This window comes from Carcharhinus amblyrhynchos, chromosome 5, assembly GCF_965287045.1.
Source record: "Carcharhinus amblyrhynchos chromosome 5, sCarAmb.v2.hapA, whole genome shotgun sequence".
Lineage (NCBI taxonomy): Eukaryota > Metazoa > Chordata > Chondrichthyes > Carcharhiniformes > Carcharhinidae > Carcharhinus > Carcharhinus amblyrhynchos.
This window is the reverse complement of record NC_137328.1, coordinates 66,871,398-66,885,411: the sequence shown is the minus strand read 5'-3', so window position 1 is coordinate 66,885,411 and position 14,014 is coordinate 66,871,398. Positions and strand designations below refer to the sequence as shown.

General features: G+C 41.5%; 1 protein-coding gene across 3 annotated transcripts in view; it reads left to right on the top strand.

Annotated features, from left to right (window-relative positions):
- The first annotated feature begins 724 nt into the window (after window positions 1-724).
- LOC145343086 (casein kinase I) overlaps window positions 725-14,014 on the top strand; it is a 214,327-nt gene continuing 201,037 nt past the window's right edge. For all 3 annotated transcript variants that reach the window (XM_080188949.1, XM_080188948.1, XM_080188947.1), the window contains exons 1-2: window positions 725-906; window positions 6,542-6,951. In XM_080188949.1, coding sequence (XP_080045075.1) covers window positions 6,795-6,951 — 157 coding nt within the window. In that variant the 5' untranslated portion in view covers window positions 725-906; window positions 6,542-6,794. The remainder of the gene's footprint in view (window positions 907-6,541; window positions 6,952-14,014) is intronic.

Here is a 14,014-nt window from a genome sequence, read left to right as displayed (position 1 = left end):
TTAAGTTCATCAGTATGTAAGAGGGAGAAGGTAATACTTTTTGCTTTCTTGACGGATAGAAAACAATGAAGCCAAATAGAAAGAGAAAAAACAGTCCAAGACGTTCAAATTGCAGTGAGGAAATCAGTAAGACTGAAACTAGCAGTTCCACATTAAGGGATAGAAGACCAATTCCAACAAGTTTTCCTGAAACTCTTCATTTCCAGGTTTTACTGGCTGTTAATCAGAGTAGTATTGGTTTATATGTTGGATTAACTCATTGGGAATATTTGGAGTTATCAGGGTAGCTCTGGGCTGCCTGCCTCAGGACCGAGCTGTGTGCTTCGCTTGCTGGACGCTGATTGGTCTGAACGCTGTCACTCGGAGGCTGTACCGAACGCTGATTGGCTATTCCGTTGTCACTCAGGGGCTGTCCCTGGCGTTGATTGGCTGTGTCACGGTCACTGAGGGGGCTGCTCCTGGCGCTGATTGGCTATTTCGCTGTCACTCAGGGGCTATTCCGGATGTTGATTGGCTATTCCTCTGTCACTCAGGGGCTATGCCTAGCGCTGATTGGCTGTGCTGCTGTCACTCAGGGGCTGTACCTGGCGCTGATTGGTTATGCCTTTGTCACTCAGGGGCCTGGACGGGCGCTGATTGGCTATCTTCCTGTCACTCAGGGGCTGTGCCGGGCATTTCCGCTGGCGCTCGGTGACTCGGAACATTTTGTAACAAAAAGCGGAGGAGCTGAGAGTGGAGGAGCCGGGGCTGCGGGGCCTCTGCTCAAAGCGTTGTGAAGACCTGCTGCTGCTGTGTCTGCCTCTGCCAGTCAAAAACTACCCTCCCCGGGCACCGATAGCAGGGCTATCGCTCCAAACCGACGCACTTTATATTCAGATAACCGCAAAGCAAACAATCCCCGGGCAGGTCTGTGTCGGTTTGTCTCCATTCTGTCTATCAACTTGGATGTGCGTCTGTGTAAAGCTGGCTGTGCGCAGACTACCTGGGGCTGCATTTCTCTGTGTGTGTGTGTGTGTGTGTGTTCCCTCTGCCTCCTGCAGCAGTGGGAAGCTGCTCCTTCCTTCCTCCTTCTCTGTCTGCCTCCCATTTGAATCCCAGCTTCTTTCCTGCTGGGTGGGGGAGCTGTTGTCAGGGTTGATTATGGAATTGGATCATGGTAAGGCACAGGCAAGAGTTGGAATCTGGATTGATCTGTAGTTGGTGATGCTGTGTGTAACTTTTAACAAGCCCTGAGGTTGCAGGTTAGTGTGGGAAGGAAGCCCCCCCCCCCCCCCCCCACCATCCCCTTCCCCTTACTCACTGGGAGATGCTGTATCAGTGTTGCTTTGTGTAGTTACCCCAGTTCCTTTTTTTCAATATATCTGGAAGTAAATAAAATTCAGACAGTACAGGAGTGGGTTGGGAAGGAGTTGTGCCTCTGATTCCTTTGTGCAGCCAGTCCCCCTCTCTTGTCGGGTGTCTGCAGGGTGTCACTGCTCTGTGGGTGCTGCTGTGCACATGTCCAGCACTGCCTCCCTCTGTTAGTGCAGGGAGGATGAGGGGGAAGCTCTGTGTGTGTGCAGCAGCACTCTTTTTGTTCCCACTGAGGGACAGCAGCCTTTGGTGATGATCGTCAGGGAAGCTGCAGTTTCCCCCAACACAACCTGTGATTTGGTAGTGTTTGTAAATACAGACCTAGGGAGGGAGAGAAAGCAGCAAGAGATTGTGTTTGGTGTGTGCACACAGGGTGTTAGCAGCTCAGCTTTTATCTGATGCTGGGGTTTAGAGGGTGGTTTGCAGCACTGAGGCCTGCAAGGTCTCACCAGCACTTTCCTAGCCTTTCTGGCTGCTTGCATACTCACGAATGGGGGGTTGGCACTAGGGCTGCTGGAATTTTTGTGTTACATATTGTATTTTCCGTGCGTCTGCCTTCCCCAGAGCTGGCTGGCCAATGCAAGCCCTTCCGAGTTGTAAAAGCGAAGAACGTTTAGAAGGATGTCTGGCCAACTGTGAAATGTAATTTATTCTGTTCAACAAGTGAGCTAGCTGCTGGTGACTTGAGGCCTGCTTCTCACATTGGATACAAAACCTGTTTTGTAACTAGCTATGGCCTGTTCTTTTCAGACCACACATGTTAAATGGTGAATAATAAGTAGTTTAGTTATGAGACTGTGTTATCTCACTGAAGGGCTTGTATTGTAGGCTGTGAGAAATAATTAATACCTTGTAATGACTCATGTAACAAGTTTTTTTTGTAACATATGCTCTGCAATTCATGAAGGCTGTTCTGCAGACCCAACTTGCTGATGGTTTATCTGACCTCCAAAAGAACTGTTAAGATATTCAATGAGTTTTTTGCAATGATTCCTTCTTCCTCTTTTCAAATCAATTGACTGTGATTCAGGGGCATTTGGTGAGGTCAGTGTCTTGGTGTTATTAAGTTGTGGAACAAAGAGCAACAAATTCAATGTTTCCACCCTGATGTTACAGTAAGAATATTTTTAAAGAAGCAAATATTGTATGAAGGATTGATTTGATTTTAAATTGGTCGAAGGAAGGATGGCTTGAAAGGCAGCCATCAGGAAGCACACACTGTGGTATGTTGTATGATGACCTGTCGATTGGTGGCCCAGGCAACTGATAATCCAGAATGAATAACTAATATAGAGTCAGCAAAATAATGAGCTGTGTAAGGTGATCAAAATGTAAGTGAATTCTGCATTTTTAAGTTGAGCTTTTATATTTTAATTTTTTGAATTTATGAAAATGTTACTCATGGCACATTGGCATAGTGGTTAGCACAGATGCCTCGCAGTGCCAGGTGCCTGGGTTCAATTCTGTCCTTGAGTGACTGTCTGCGTGGGTTTTCTCTTGGTGTTCGAGCTTCCTAGAATCCCTACGGTGCAGAAGGAAGCCATTTGGGCCATTGAATCTGCACTGACCACAATCCCACCCAAGCCCTATTCCCATCACCCCACATGCTTATCTTCCCACAATCTAAAGTTGTGCTGGTTAGATAGATTGGCCGTATTTTAAAAAAAAGCCCCTCTGTGTCAGGGGCATCAGCAGGGTAAATATGTGGGTTATGGGCATTGGACCGAGGTTGGATTGTTGTCAGTGCAGACGCCAAGGGCCAAATGAATTTGTGAAAGTTTCTGAAGTATTTATTGAAGTTGAAAATTTTGTTGAGGAACAAAGGTTTGAATTGTTTGTTATAAAAATCGTTGTTTTGACAGAATTGTTGATGTGTTCTTTTTCATTTTTGTTCGTGTTGTCCTGTGACTATTTATGAAGTAGAACATGATCAGGTGTTTGTTTATTGGATGAATGTTTGTTAACACAACAGTTAAGTGTTAACATAGAAGCAAATTACTGTGGATGCTGGAATCTGAAACAAAAACAGAAAATGCTGGAAAATCTCAGCATGTCTGACAGCATCTGTGGAGAGAATAGAGCCGACCTTTTAAGTCTGGATGAGACATGAGCACGATTCACTGTCCACAGATGCTATGAGATTTTCCAGCATCTTTTGTTTTAATTTAAGTGTTAACATTCATTGAAAATAGTGTGCAGAGGCGCATGAGCCTATTGGCATATTAAAATTGTTGCTTTATGTTACCATTTGAAAAGGGAATATTTTGTCCAAGATAATACAGACAGGAATTGTACCACATGCCACAGCATGCTGGACAATGCTTTATTTTGGTTAACCAAATAAATATGTAATTGAACTGACCACTGAATTAGCTTGTTACTGTCTTTAATAAGTATTATGGATTCTTAACCTTGTAGCAGAAGAAGATATTAGCTTTAAATCATTTCATATTCCAGCATTTCCCAGTGTATTTAGCACAAAATCAAATGTGGTGCTATTAATGTGAAAAGGAGTGAACACGCATTTTATATTCAGTTAAGTAAATCTGCTGTACGAAAATAATAGGTTGAGCTATATGCTAAATGGATACTTCAGAAGTTTTTCTTTGGGCGGTGTGTAGATTCCCAGCTTTCACTTTTTCTCCTTGCTTACTTGATTGCAGTTCGTGGACAAAGGCTGTTGGGCCCTTTTCAAGCAGCATTTGATATCCAGTTTTCTCTCCTCCTCCTCTTCAAGAAGTTGAATCATATGAAAAAATAATTCAGTGGATGCTGAGATGACCTCAATGGCAATTATGGATAGGCAGTAAATGCTGGCCCAGCCAGCAATGCCCACATCCTGTAAACGAACAAAACAATATTGAAGTGGTTATTCTTTATCAGGAGCTTGGGACAGTCACTGTTGGTAAAAGATGAAATCATGAGAGACATCACAGTTGAGCATGTCTTCTTTGTGTTGACGTGTACTTTTCCAGTCCCCAAGTAGTGTTGCTACTCCTGCCCCAGGTGCACTGAAGTAAGTTGGAACATTGCCAACCTGGCTCAATATCATAAGAAGGTGCATTGACGTTCTGAGCCACCAGGGGCTTTTCTTTGTAAACAGGCTATTGTGAATGAGAGAGTGACTTGATTCTTCTGTGTTTCTTCTACAACATTCATCAATGGTGTATAGTTTTATCGACCTAAATCTCTCAACCACATGTTGCTACTTCATAATGGGGCTCTTATTAATTAAACCTAATTTGATGAGCAATTAAAACCTTGGATGCTACACTTGCCTTTCATTATTCTATTTTCTCTGGTTACTTTCAAGGTGATGTTAAAACGTCACAGGGTAAGAAAATTGGACAGGTCAAATTGTAGGATACAAAAATATTTAAAAACTTCCGGCTGCAACAAAACTAAATAAATCTGATGTTTTTGTGGATTCCAAGCAGTTTCCTTCCAAATAGCTGTAACCGTGGCAGAGGAGAAGGTGTCACAGGAGCTTCTGCACTTGAGCTGATGCATTTGTTACTGTGCTGGTGGGTTGTGTGTGTGTGAGAGAGCACAGGAGTTTGTTTTTGGGGAGGTAACATATCACTAAAAACTCTTTTTGGCAGGTAACCTAACACTGACAACGAGGAAATAAGTATGGAGCCACGGTTACACATGCAATTCAAGATCAAATGAAGAAGTAAAGAGCATCTTCAGGAACTGGCCTTCATAGACTGGCAGCAGTCCCTGCTTCCTTTCTGCCCCCTCCCCCTGCATTTGTTCCCTTTTTTTAGTGTGGAAACTATTTGGTATTTCTACCAATTTTAACCACTGATGTATATGCCAAACTGAAAAAAAAATGGTGAATTCCAACAAGAATGTTGAGCTTCCAAACTCGTCACATGGTTATGATGTATGATTTTCAACTTTGTGCAGAACTTACAAATGCTATCCATTGAAGTTTGAAAATGACAAGTGACAAAATCCTTCTATAGAATTTGAGCTGCTCAACATGTTTGTTTTCCATATATAGAAATAGTTGAGTGAATTTGTTTCATATTGAATTCATTGGTGGCAATGACCTTGGGGCTAAGGTGCAAGAGGTAGAAAAGTTCCAATTTTAAACTGTAAAGATTTGGAATTGATTCATCCAAGTGGAGAACACTGGAAGATAGTGGAACAGGGAATCTTACAAATTCAACTTCATTTTTATCAAAAAGTTCTTGATCTGAATGACACCCAAATTGTTGATTCCTAACATACGCACCCTATTTGAAATAATTGGAATTTCAGCAAGAAATTTGACAGCCTGCAAAGTTGATTTTAATTCAGAATTCTTTCTTGCTCAATGGCTTGCACTCAAATATTATCCAACTATGAATTTTCAAGTTCCTTTTAATCCCAACCGAAATAATGCTTTTGAAATTGATGAGTTGTAGGAATTTACTCACGCTTGGAAGCACTAGTTAGTATATGCCACAACAGAAGTTGATTTGTCAACAAACTGCTGCAAGCTCTTAAGGAGTTAGAACTCTTCTGAAAGTGCCACTGCCTCCTCAATGAGCGAGGACACTCAGCAAGCTTGTTTAGTTGGCTTGTTTGGCTGACATGTTGACAGGTTTTAGATGTCTGTACACATTTCAAGTAGAGCAACATCCTGCAGCTCTGCTTAACACGTGCAGAGGATATTTAGAAAGGATTTCCAGTAAAAGATTCTTTTTTGAACATTTTAACTGCTGAACAAAATTGGGTGGCTGTTGGAGCTGTTAAAATTAAGTGCAGAGGTGCACTTGTTTCTGGAGTAGGAAATATTTAGTCAGTCGCTACAAGGGATTCATTATGTATTTATTTGCAGACTGCAAGCGCTAGTAAAATGCAGTGCATTAAAATGTCTTGTGTGCATGGACAATATTTTGCTTGTTTTAACAAGAACATTAGATACCCAAGTTAAATAACTTGGCGTTTCACTGAAGGCAAGGTATATTGAATGCTTTTGTTCTCAGAGGACATCTCTACTGTATTGATTTTCATCTTGGATGGTTTGTGGGTCTCTTTATATTCTTGAGAAAAGTATATGCTGCTCTGCTTATTAAGTCATTGACAATGTAGATGTTCATGGCTGGCGTGCACCATTAAGTCTGTTTGCTTTCCACCTTTTGATATCAAAGTCATGATGCTGATTTAATAACTCATTTTTATTTTATTTTTTCAGGTCGCTAGTGTGCCGCTAGTTGGAACGAATATCTTGTCCAAATGGTGGAATTTGTTGATGGTTGTTTTTGTTACCAAGGAAGCTTTTGCGAATGGGATGAAAATAATGATTTCTGAATACTCTGCCTGTGATTAAACGCCGGGGCTGCTACACACTGATTTTTATTCCAAATGATGCTTCCGCTGTGGAACTATACAGTCTGAAAGTGCATAACCGAGTACATACAGAAAATTGCCACAAGCAGGAACTCGTTATGGAGAAAACTAAGGATAAAGATAAAATGGAAGAAAGATCTAGAGTGGGCAGGAGTGGTGGACGAAGTGCCCACAGTTCTGGTGTCTTAATGGTTGGACCCAACTTCAGGGTTGGAAAAAAGATAGGATGTGGCAATTTTGGAGAACTTAGATTAGGTAAGAGTCTTAAAGTACACAATTATATTGATGTGCGTTTTTAAGACTTGAATTTCTAGAAATGACTGAAATGTTGCAATTACTTGGACTTCCAATTTCCAGATGACTTTTCGAACTTGAAAACTGGGATATTAACATTCTTCGCGGAGACAGTGGCCCTGCCACCCCTTCTTTTAAAAAGTCAGTAGTGAGTTTGCCTCTGTCCTGCTGGGAAACCACAACCAGGGTGTATGGTGGTTGGGCTATTAACTGTCTGTGTTTGTGGATTCTGCCCCCTAGGAACTGTGCAACCTCCCAGAGCTGCTGGCCAAGCAGTTGGCTGGCTGTTCTCCAGTCTCAGCAGCTCCAACAGGAATGTTGGCCATGACTGGGACTCCAGCAGTTCCCCACAGTGAATAACATTGGGAGGCTGGGCCCCCGAGTACTTGGGGGTGGCTTTACCAGACCCAGTCAGACCTGGCCTGTCATCAGCAGATGTGTGGGTTGACAAGTAGGGAGAGCAATTATCATTTTTTTTGGGGGAGAGGAGGAAGCATCTGTTTGGTGCAAGGTTTCCCTGGTGACCTTGTTGACAATCACCCACCCCTTAATTGGCCACTTAGGAACCTCAAGGACGTGGGCTGCCCAAGACATCTATTGTTGGATTGAAAATATACCAGTTCCTGTCTTTCTGGCAAAATTATATTTTCATTTTGTTTTTTTCTGATTTTGTTATAACTAAAGATTAAGTTTGTTAAAGGATACTTATAGGCCTTCAACTGCATCAGTGACAAAATATGTTTTCTGCATTGGCTCAAGATGAGCTCTTTCTTTGCAATTAAGAGATCCAATGGGGTAGATCGAAATCTGAAGCATGGAAAACAATTAGAGGAGAATTAGTCAATGAAAAATTGAATGCACATGAGTTAGTAAATTCATCCATGCAAACTGGATTAGTAAAATGTTGCTTTCTGGTTTAAGGGCTTGAAACAAGTCAAATCTGAGCAGTCTTCATCCAGCTCAGCAAACATGAAACTATCCCATATTGTCTATTGTTCGTGCTGAAATAAAGTGGGGGGAGTGTTTGAAAGGAAGTAAGATTTATCAAGCAGCTGCAGCCACTGTGTACACAGCAAAATCCTAGAAACAGCAGCTGTTGGCTCAGGGATATATCATGGCCCAGGATAAGGTGGGAAAACATCCCGTTTCTTCTTTGAAACGGGACCAATGAATCTTTTCTGTCTACTTGAAGCAACTGGCGCCTCGGTTGATGTCCTTCAAGGAAGAAAATCTGCTACCATTAAGGTCTGGTTGACTTATGACTTTGGAGTCAACTACATTACTGTGGATCCGAACTGCCCTTTGAAATGGCTGAGCAAACTGCTCATTTAAGGGAAGTTGGGGATTGGTAAAATAAGACTGGCCTATCCTGCGTCACCAACTTCACATGAAAAATAAATCAAAAAGAGCATCTTCAATAGTACAGCATTCACTCAGTATTGCATTGGCATGTCAGCCTAGCCTTTGTATTCAGGCCTCTTCTGTGGGTTTGAACCACAACTTGCATGTGTGTGCTACCACTGAGCCAAGACTGATCCCCTGCCCCACTATGCTGTACATGGCCTAGCAGCTTTGTCAATCAGGTCATCAAGTTCAAGCATGTCGTTCTTTTTCTATTTCTTCCTTTATTAGCTTAATTCATCGTGTTTAAATTCAGTGGCTTTGGAGTTGGGATGAAGCTGTTTCCAGTGCTGCTGCTTTATTGGTGGATAAATCCCAAATCAGAATATCAAGATCTGTTGATGTTCAATCTAAACAGACTAAGACCTATTTGAAGCATTGGCTGGCTGGCTCGCTGTCTTCAGTTTAAAATCAATCATGTTCCAGGTTATGCATTTAAGTGAACAGCTACAGGTTAAAGCCTTGTCCAGCTCCCATGTACCTTGCAATGACGTTTGAGAGGAAACTGACCTTCAGGGAACACCTAAAAACAATTGCAGCCAGGGTCAAATCTAGAAACAAGATAATTGTCAAACTAGCCAGTCCAACTAAGGTAATCCGAACCTCAGCAGTCACACCCATTCCCAGTAGCAGAATACTGCACCCCCCCCCTTGGTTAAGATCTACAAACATATGTAGGCACGTACACAAACTCCTGATTTAAGGAAATATTGACGTTAATGGACCTTTTGCCTGTTGCAGCAATGTGACTGCAAATTGAGGCCAGAGACATGTTTTTTGAAAGCAAAGGGGGAGATACGATCCTGGAAATAGATGTGATGCCATTGATGTCCTCCTTCCCTATTCTGAGAGGTGATTGTTTGGGGTGGGAGTTCAAGGGAGCTGACGTATATCGGGTAGTTCAGGGTTTTTTGACCTGCCAGAGCCAAAGTTGTTTTAAAATCTAGCCAACACTGTTCTATTAACAGCAGACTGATCAATATGCAGTTAATGTTGGTGGAGTCAACCTAGTTACTTGTGGTTCTGGGCTCATAGCCCTAATTAAGGGTCACAATGACAACTGGTGTAGAATTTTTTTTACATTTTGGGGTGGCACAGTAGTTTGCACTACTGCCTCACAGCACCAGGGATGTTGGTTTGATTCCTGGCTTGGGTCACTGTCTGTGTGGAGTTTGTATGTTCTCCCCGCGTCTGTGTGGGTTTTCTCCAAGTGCTCTGGTTTCCTTCCACAGTCTGAAAGGCATGCTGGTTAGGCACCTTGACCCGAATAGGGGCTGGAGTGTGGCAACTAGTGGAATTTCGCAGTAACTTCATTGCAGTGTTAATGTGAGCCTTACTTGTGACTAATAAACTTTAAAAAAACTTGAAGGAAAACTGAGAATATCGGTTCACAAGTTTAACATTTGCTTTTCTTTTTAAAGTGGAATTTATTGCTTAATGGTAGTTTAGATTCCATCCAGTTTCTTTCTTGTCTCTGCTGAGTCGGTTTCTGACTAAGTATGGCTGAGTATGTTGGATTTGTTTTTGGTTATTTCAACCATGGATTACATCTTTGCAAAGATGTAGCAGAGAGTTCTGATAATGGTCTCTGATTAGAAAATCTAATTTTAGTCAGTATAAATATGTTTATTTATGTAAAGATTTGAATAAATGCAATGATCTATTATCTACTTTTTGTGATTGTGAAATTCCTAGCCTTAAAATTAATGCCAAAATTTAAAACTTGCCTTGAGGTCAAATTAATTTAAAACATGTCCCTTTTTCTCCATACGTTATTTCATACTTTTTAATGTGTTATCATTTCCCAAATCCATGCCCAATTTCTCTACAACTCCTCAAGATTGAATCCCTACAACATTATCGTGTTGAAATGGCTCTATGTTAAAGGCATTCTTTGTGATGGTGACCACTATAAATTATCCCTCCTCATCCTCTTTGCAAGTGCAAGATGTTCACGCTCGTCAACAGTGGCAAATGTTGGCCATGGATAGATTGTTTAGTTTCAAGTCCAAGGAAGGAATCAGTGTTGAGTTTTATAAATGTCTATTTTAAACTGTTCATTTATTTTCAAGATTGCATGAAGTTGTGTCTAAAGGATAGTTAATCAGTGTTTCTGCTTGGATACAAAACCCATGTGATTCAGGTTGCCATGGAGATGGCCTTGAGGGGAAGAAGAGTGCAAAAAAGGCATTAGGAGTTGGATAGCAATGTTCCCTAAAAGATGTTCTTGGATTTCATAAGTCATTCTGCTGGGACAGTTAAAAAGAGAGCAGTTCATGGCAGTAGGTCTTAATGGCCCATCACTCAGGAATGTGGGTAGGAGCTTGCACTCTGATTGAAGAGGCCACATAAAATGAGGCTGTAGGATTTGCTTATCTTGAGCTGGAGGGTAAATCTTTGGAAAGCTGGGAAAGAAAAATAATGTAAGTAAACCCTCTGGTGCTGAGAGTTATTTGGGACTGGTTCTAGTAGAATGGAGTGTCTACAGTATGATCGATACGGGGAATGTTGTTTCCTGTAGTTGAGAATGCAAGGTGCATGTGAAATAACATTGTTTCTTGTTAAAATAAGGTTTGTTAAAATAAAAGTCTTAAAATGGGTAATCATGTAGGAAATTTGGATTTCTCCTTAGAAGTTAATGGTCTCTTTGGAGGAGAATTGTTACTATCCCCAAAGCCTCTCCAGCATTATTTGACTGGGTGTGACTGCAACAATTGAAACATAGCCAGCCAATTATCTGCAATGGCTTCTTTTCTCACTCGAACATAATTTCCTCTGGGTTTATCTTTACCTGGCTTTAACTTTTGCCCCCTCCTTTTTCTGTTACACATGTCACCACTCGGCGATAACAACTCAAAGCAGTGTTCGCTTTCACATGTATGCTGAAGAAACCCAACTCTACCTCACCACCATTTTAGGACTGTAGGCTTTAAATTATCAGACTGCTTATCTAGAATCTAGTGCTGCATCAGCAGAAATTTCCTTCATCTAAATGCTAGGAAGACTGAAGCTATTGACTTTGATCATTTGTCACAAGCTGTTTGGTAACCATCAACTCCATCCTCTTTCTTTCTCTGTCCTTCTCGCGCTCTCATACTGAATCAGGCTGTTTGCAAACTTGGTGCTGATTTGACCTTGAGATGGGCTTCCAACCACAAATCCGTGTTATCACTAAAATTGCCTGTTTCCTGCCATATTATTGTCTGACTCTGCCCCTACACCAATTCCTCTACTGCTGAAACTCTCATTGAAGCCTTTATTATTTTTGCATTTATTAACCTCAGCCAACTTGAAATTAGTCAAAACTGCATTTGTCATGCTCGCTGACTTACAAAGGTTAAGCAGCACCTTTGTTCTTTTCTTAAAGTCCCTGTTTTCAATCCTTTCCTACCCTTATTCCCCTCCTTATCACTAATTTTTTTTAGTCCTACAATTCTCATACCTGAGTTCCATCAGTTCTGGCTATTTGTGCTTCTTTGGTCTTAATTGCTCCACCAATGGTGGCTGTACCTTCCATTCCAAGGCCATAAGCCTAGGAATTTCCTTTCAGCCTTCTTTCCTCCTTTAAGACTATCCTGATGACCTATCACTTTGATCAAACTCTTGGTATCCTTGATACTGCCTTCTGTGGCTTAGTGACACATTTTGTTTTGATAATGTTCCTGTGAAGCAATTGAGGACACTTTATTACATAAAACTTCTAAATAAATATGTTAGTGTATATGTGCTGTATAGAATAGTGCTGCTCACATCAAGTTTCAGCAGGTATGTAAAATGGCACAGAGCTCTTTAGTGCTATATTAGGAAAGATGCTAGTTAGAGCAGAAGTGCTTGATGGTATCTGAAAGCTCTGCTATGAAGCAATATCCTTCAAGTGTTCTTGAAACCTCCAGAGAAGATTAAACATTTGACTTAGCTTCGTCAGTAAAACGGATCTTTGCTCAGGCATCTCCTGAAGTGGAGTGAAGTTTATTTTCCTGTTAAGCCTATTATAACACATCCTATTGCTGTTGTCACATGCAAAATTTGCATTTATTTTGCAAACTTAAAATACAAAAGTTGTTTTGAGGTGCTTCACATGTGTAGTGTGGAAGATCAAGAGGAAATAACAGAAGCTCATTCAGGGCGACAAGATGTCTGTGTTGCAAATAATCTGGTTTAGTCTGAGGAAGAGGATGGAATTGAGGCCAATGGCACAGAGTCTGTGGCTGATGTTCACAGTGGTGGCCAGTCTCTCCCCAATGTTTAACCAGAATAAACTGGGGAAAAAAAACTGCCGATTAACCAGCACTGGATGTTGGATGACTAGTCTGACAACAGGCAGGGTGTAATTGAAGGATGGAGAGAGATGGTGATGAATTTGCAAAATGTGGAAGCTGGCCTTAGAATTGAAGGTGATGTCAAGAGGCATTTATGTAGATGAAGATCGCTGGACTGAAAACAGATGATTGTGGGACACTGCATGTAAATGTTTGGTGATATGAGAAGCCACTGCTAAAAATGCTCTGCTTGCAATCAAATAGCTAACAATGAAACTAATTGAGGGCTGTCCTACTGGTTTCACACGAGAAGAGGCATGTCCAAGGCTGAAGTATGGTCAACTGTGTCAAAAGGCTGGAGAAGCCCAGAAACTGCGTTGTAATCATGTTTGGATTGTGTAATTTGAGATTTGATTTGGGTTTGGCCGATGTGAAAATGTTTTGATTGTGACAGAATATGTGAAGACATTGGAGAAGGAAGTGAGATTGCAGATGGAACAGTAGTTTGGAAGACAAGCCAACAAGTTTGGAGATTGAGATCCATCATCATCTCCATGTTTGAGGGACAGTATCAGAGCTTGCACGGAACAGGAGGAATAGTTGGATGATGACTGGCAATGGTATCAAAAGAGTAGACAGCAGTTTCATAGCTGAGACAAGCTCTTGAGGAGAGGTTGAGATCTGGATTTTGGGCTAAGGCAGGAGAGAGTTTAGCTTGGTCAGTGAGGCTAAAGCTGGGAGAAAGCAGTTGACTGGCTGCAACCTTAACAACAAAGTCATGAGTTTATTGTTTTTAAGGGTATGAGGAGAAAGATTTACTGATGCTTCGTAATGGAGGAAAGAAACCATGGGTTATGAGTGGAGAGGGGACTAAGTTTCAATGTAGTCTTAAAGGTCTGGTGATGGACGACTGAACCAGCTATGTGCCACAAACACTTGAGCATCAGGAACAATAAAAGATAAAAAGTTAGAAGCAGTGTGTTTGAAATTGTAGTTAATAGCTTGACAGAGTATTTCCAAGATGTTGAAGGGGAATGTGGGTGATGAGAGGTACAAGTATGTGATTAAAGATGACTTGTCTGTGGTAGGGTTGTCGTGAGAAGTGGCTATAAGGCTGTCAATATGGATCTGAGTGTGTGGAGATGGAGAGGGTGTACTGAGGGCCAGGAGGAGAAGTAAAATTGGAGAAGAGTATGAGTTGAGCTCAGAATTATAACTGAGCATCAAGAGTTGCTCAGCACAGTGAGGGAGGATATTTTCTAAGAAACATGGGATGGAGCTTTGTTTGAGGACAATGAAAATTTTAAAGCAAAAGTGAGAGTTGGGAAAAGAAGGGTAATGTGCGGGGAGAGGGTGAGCTGTGA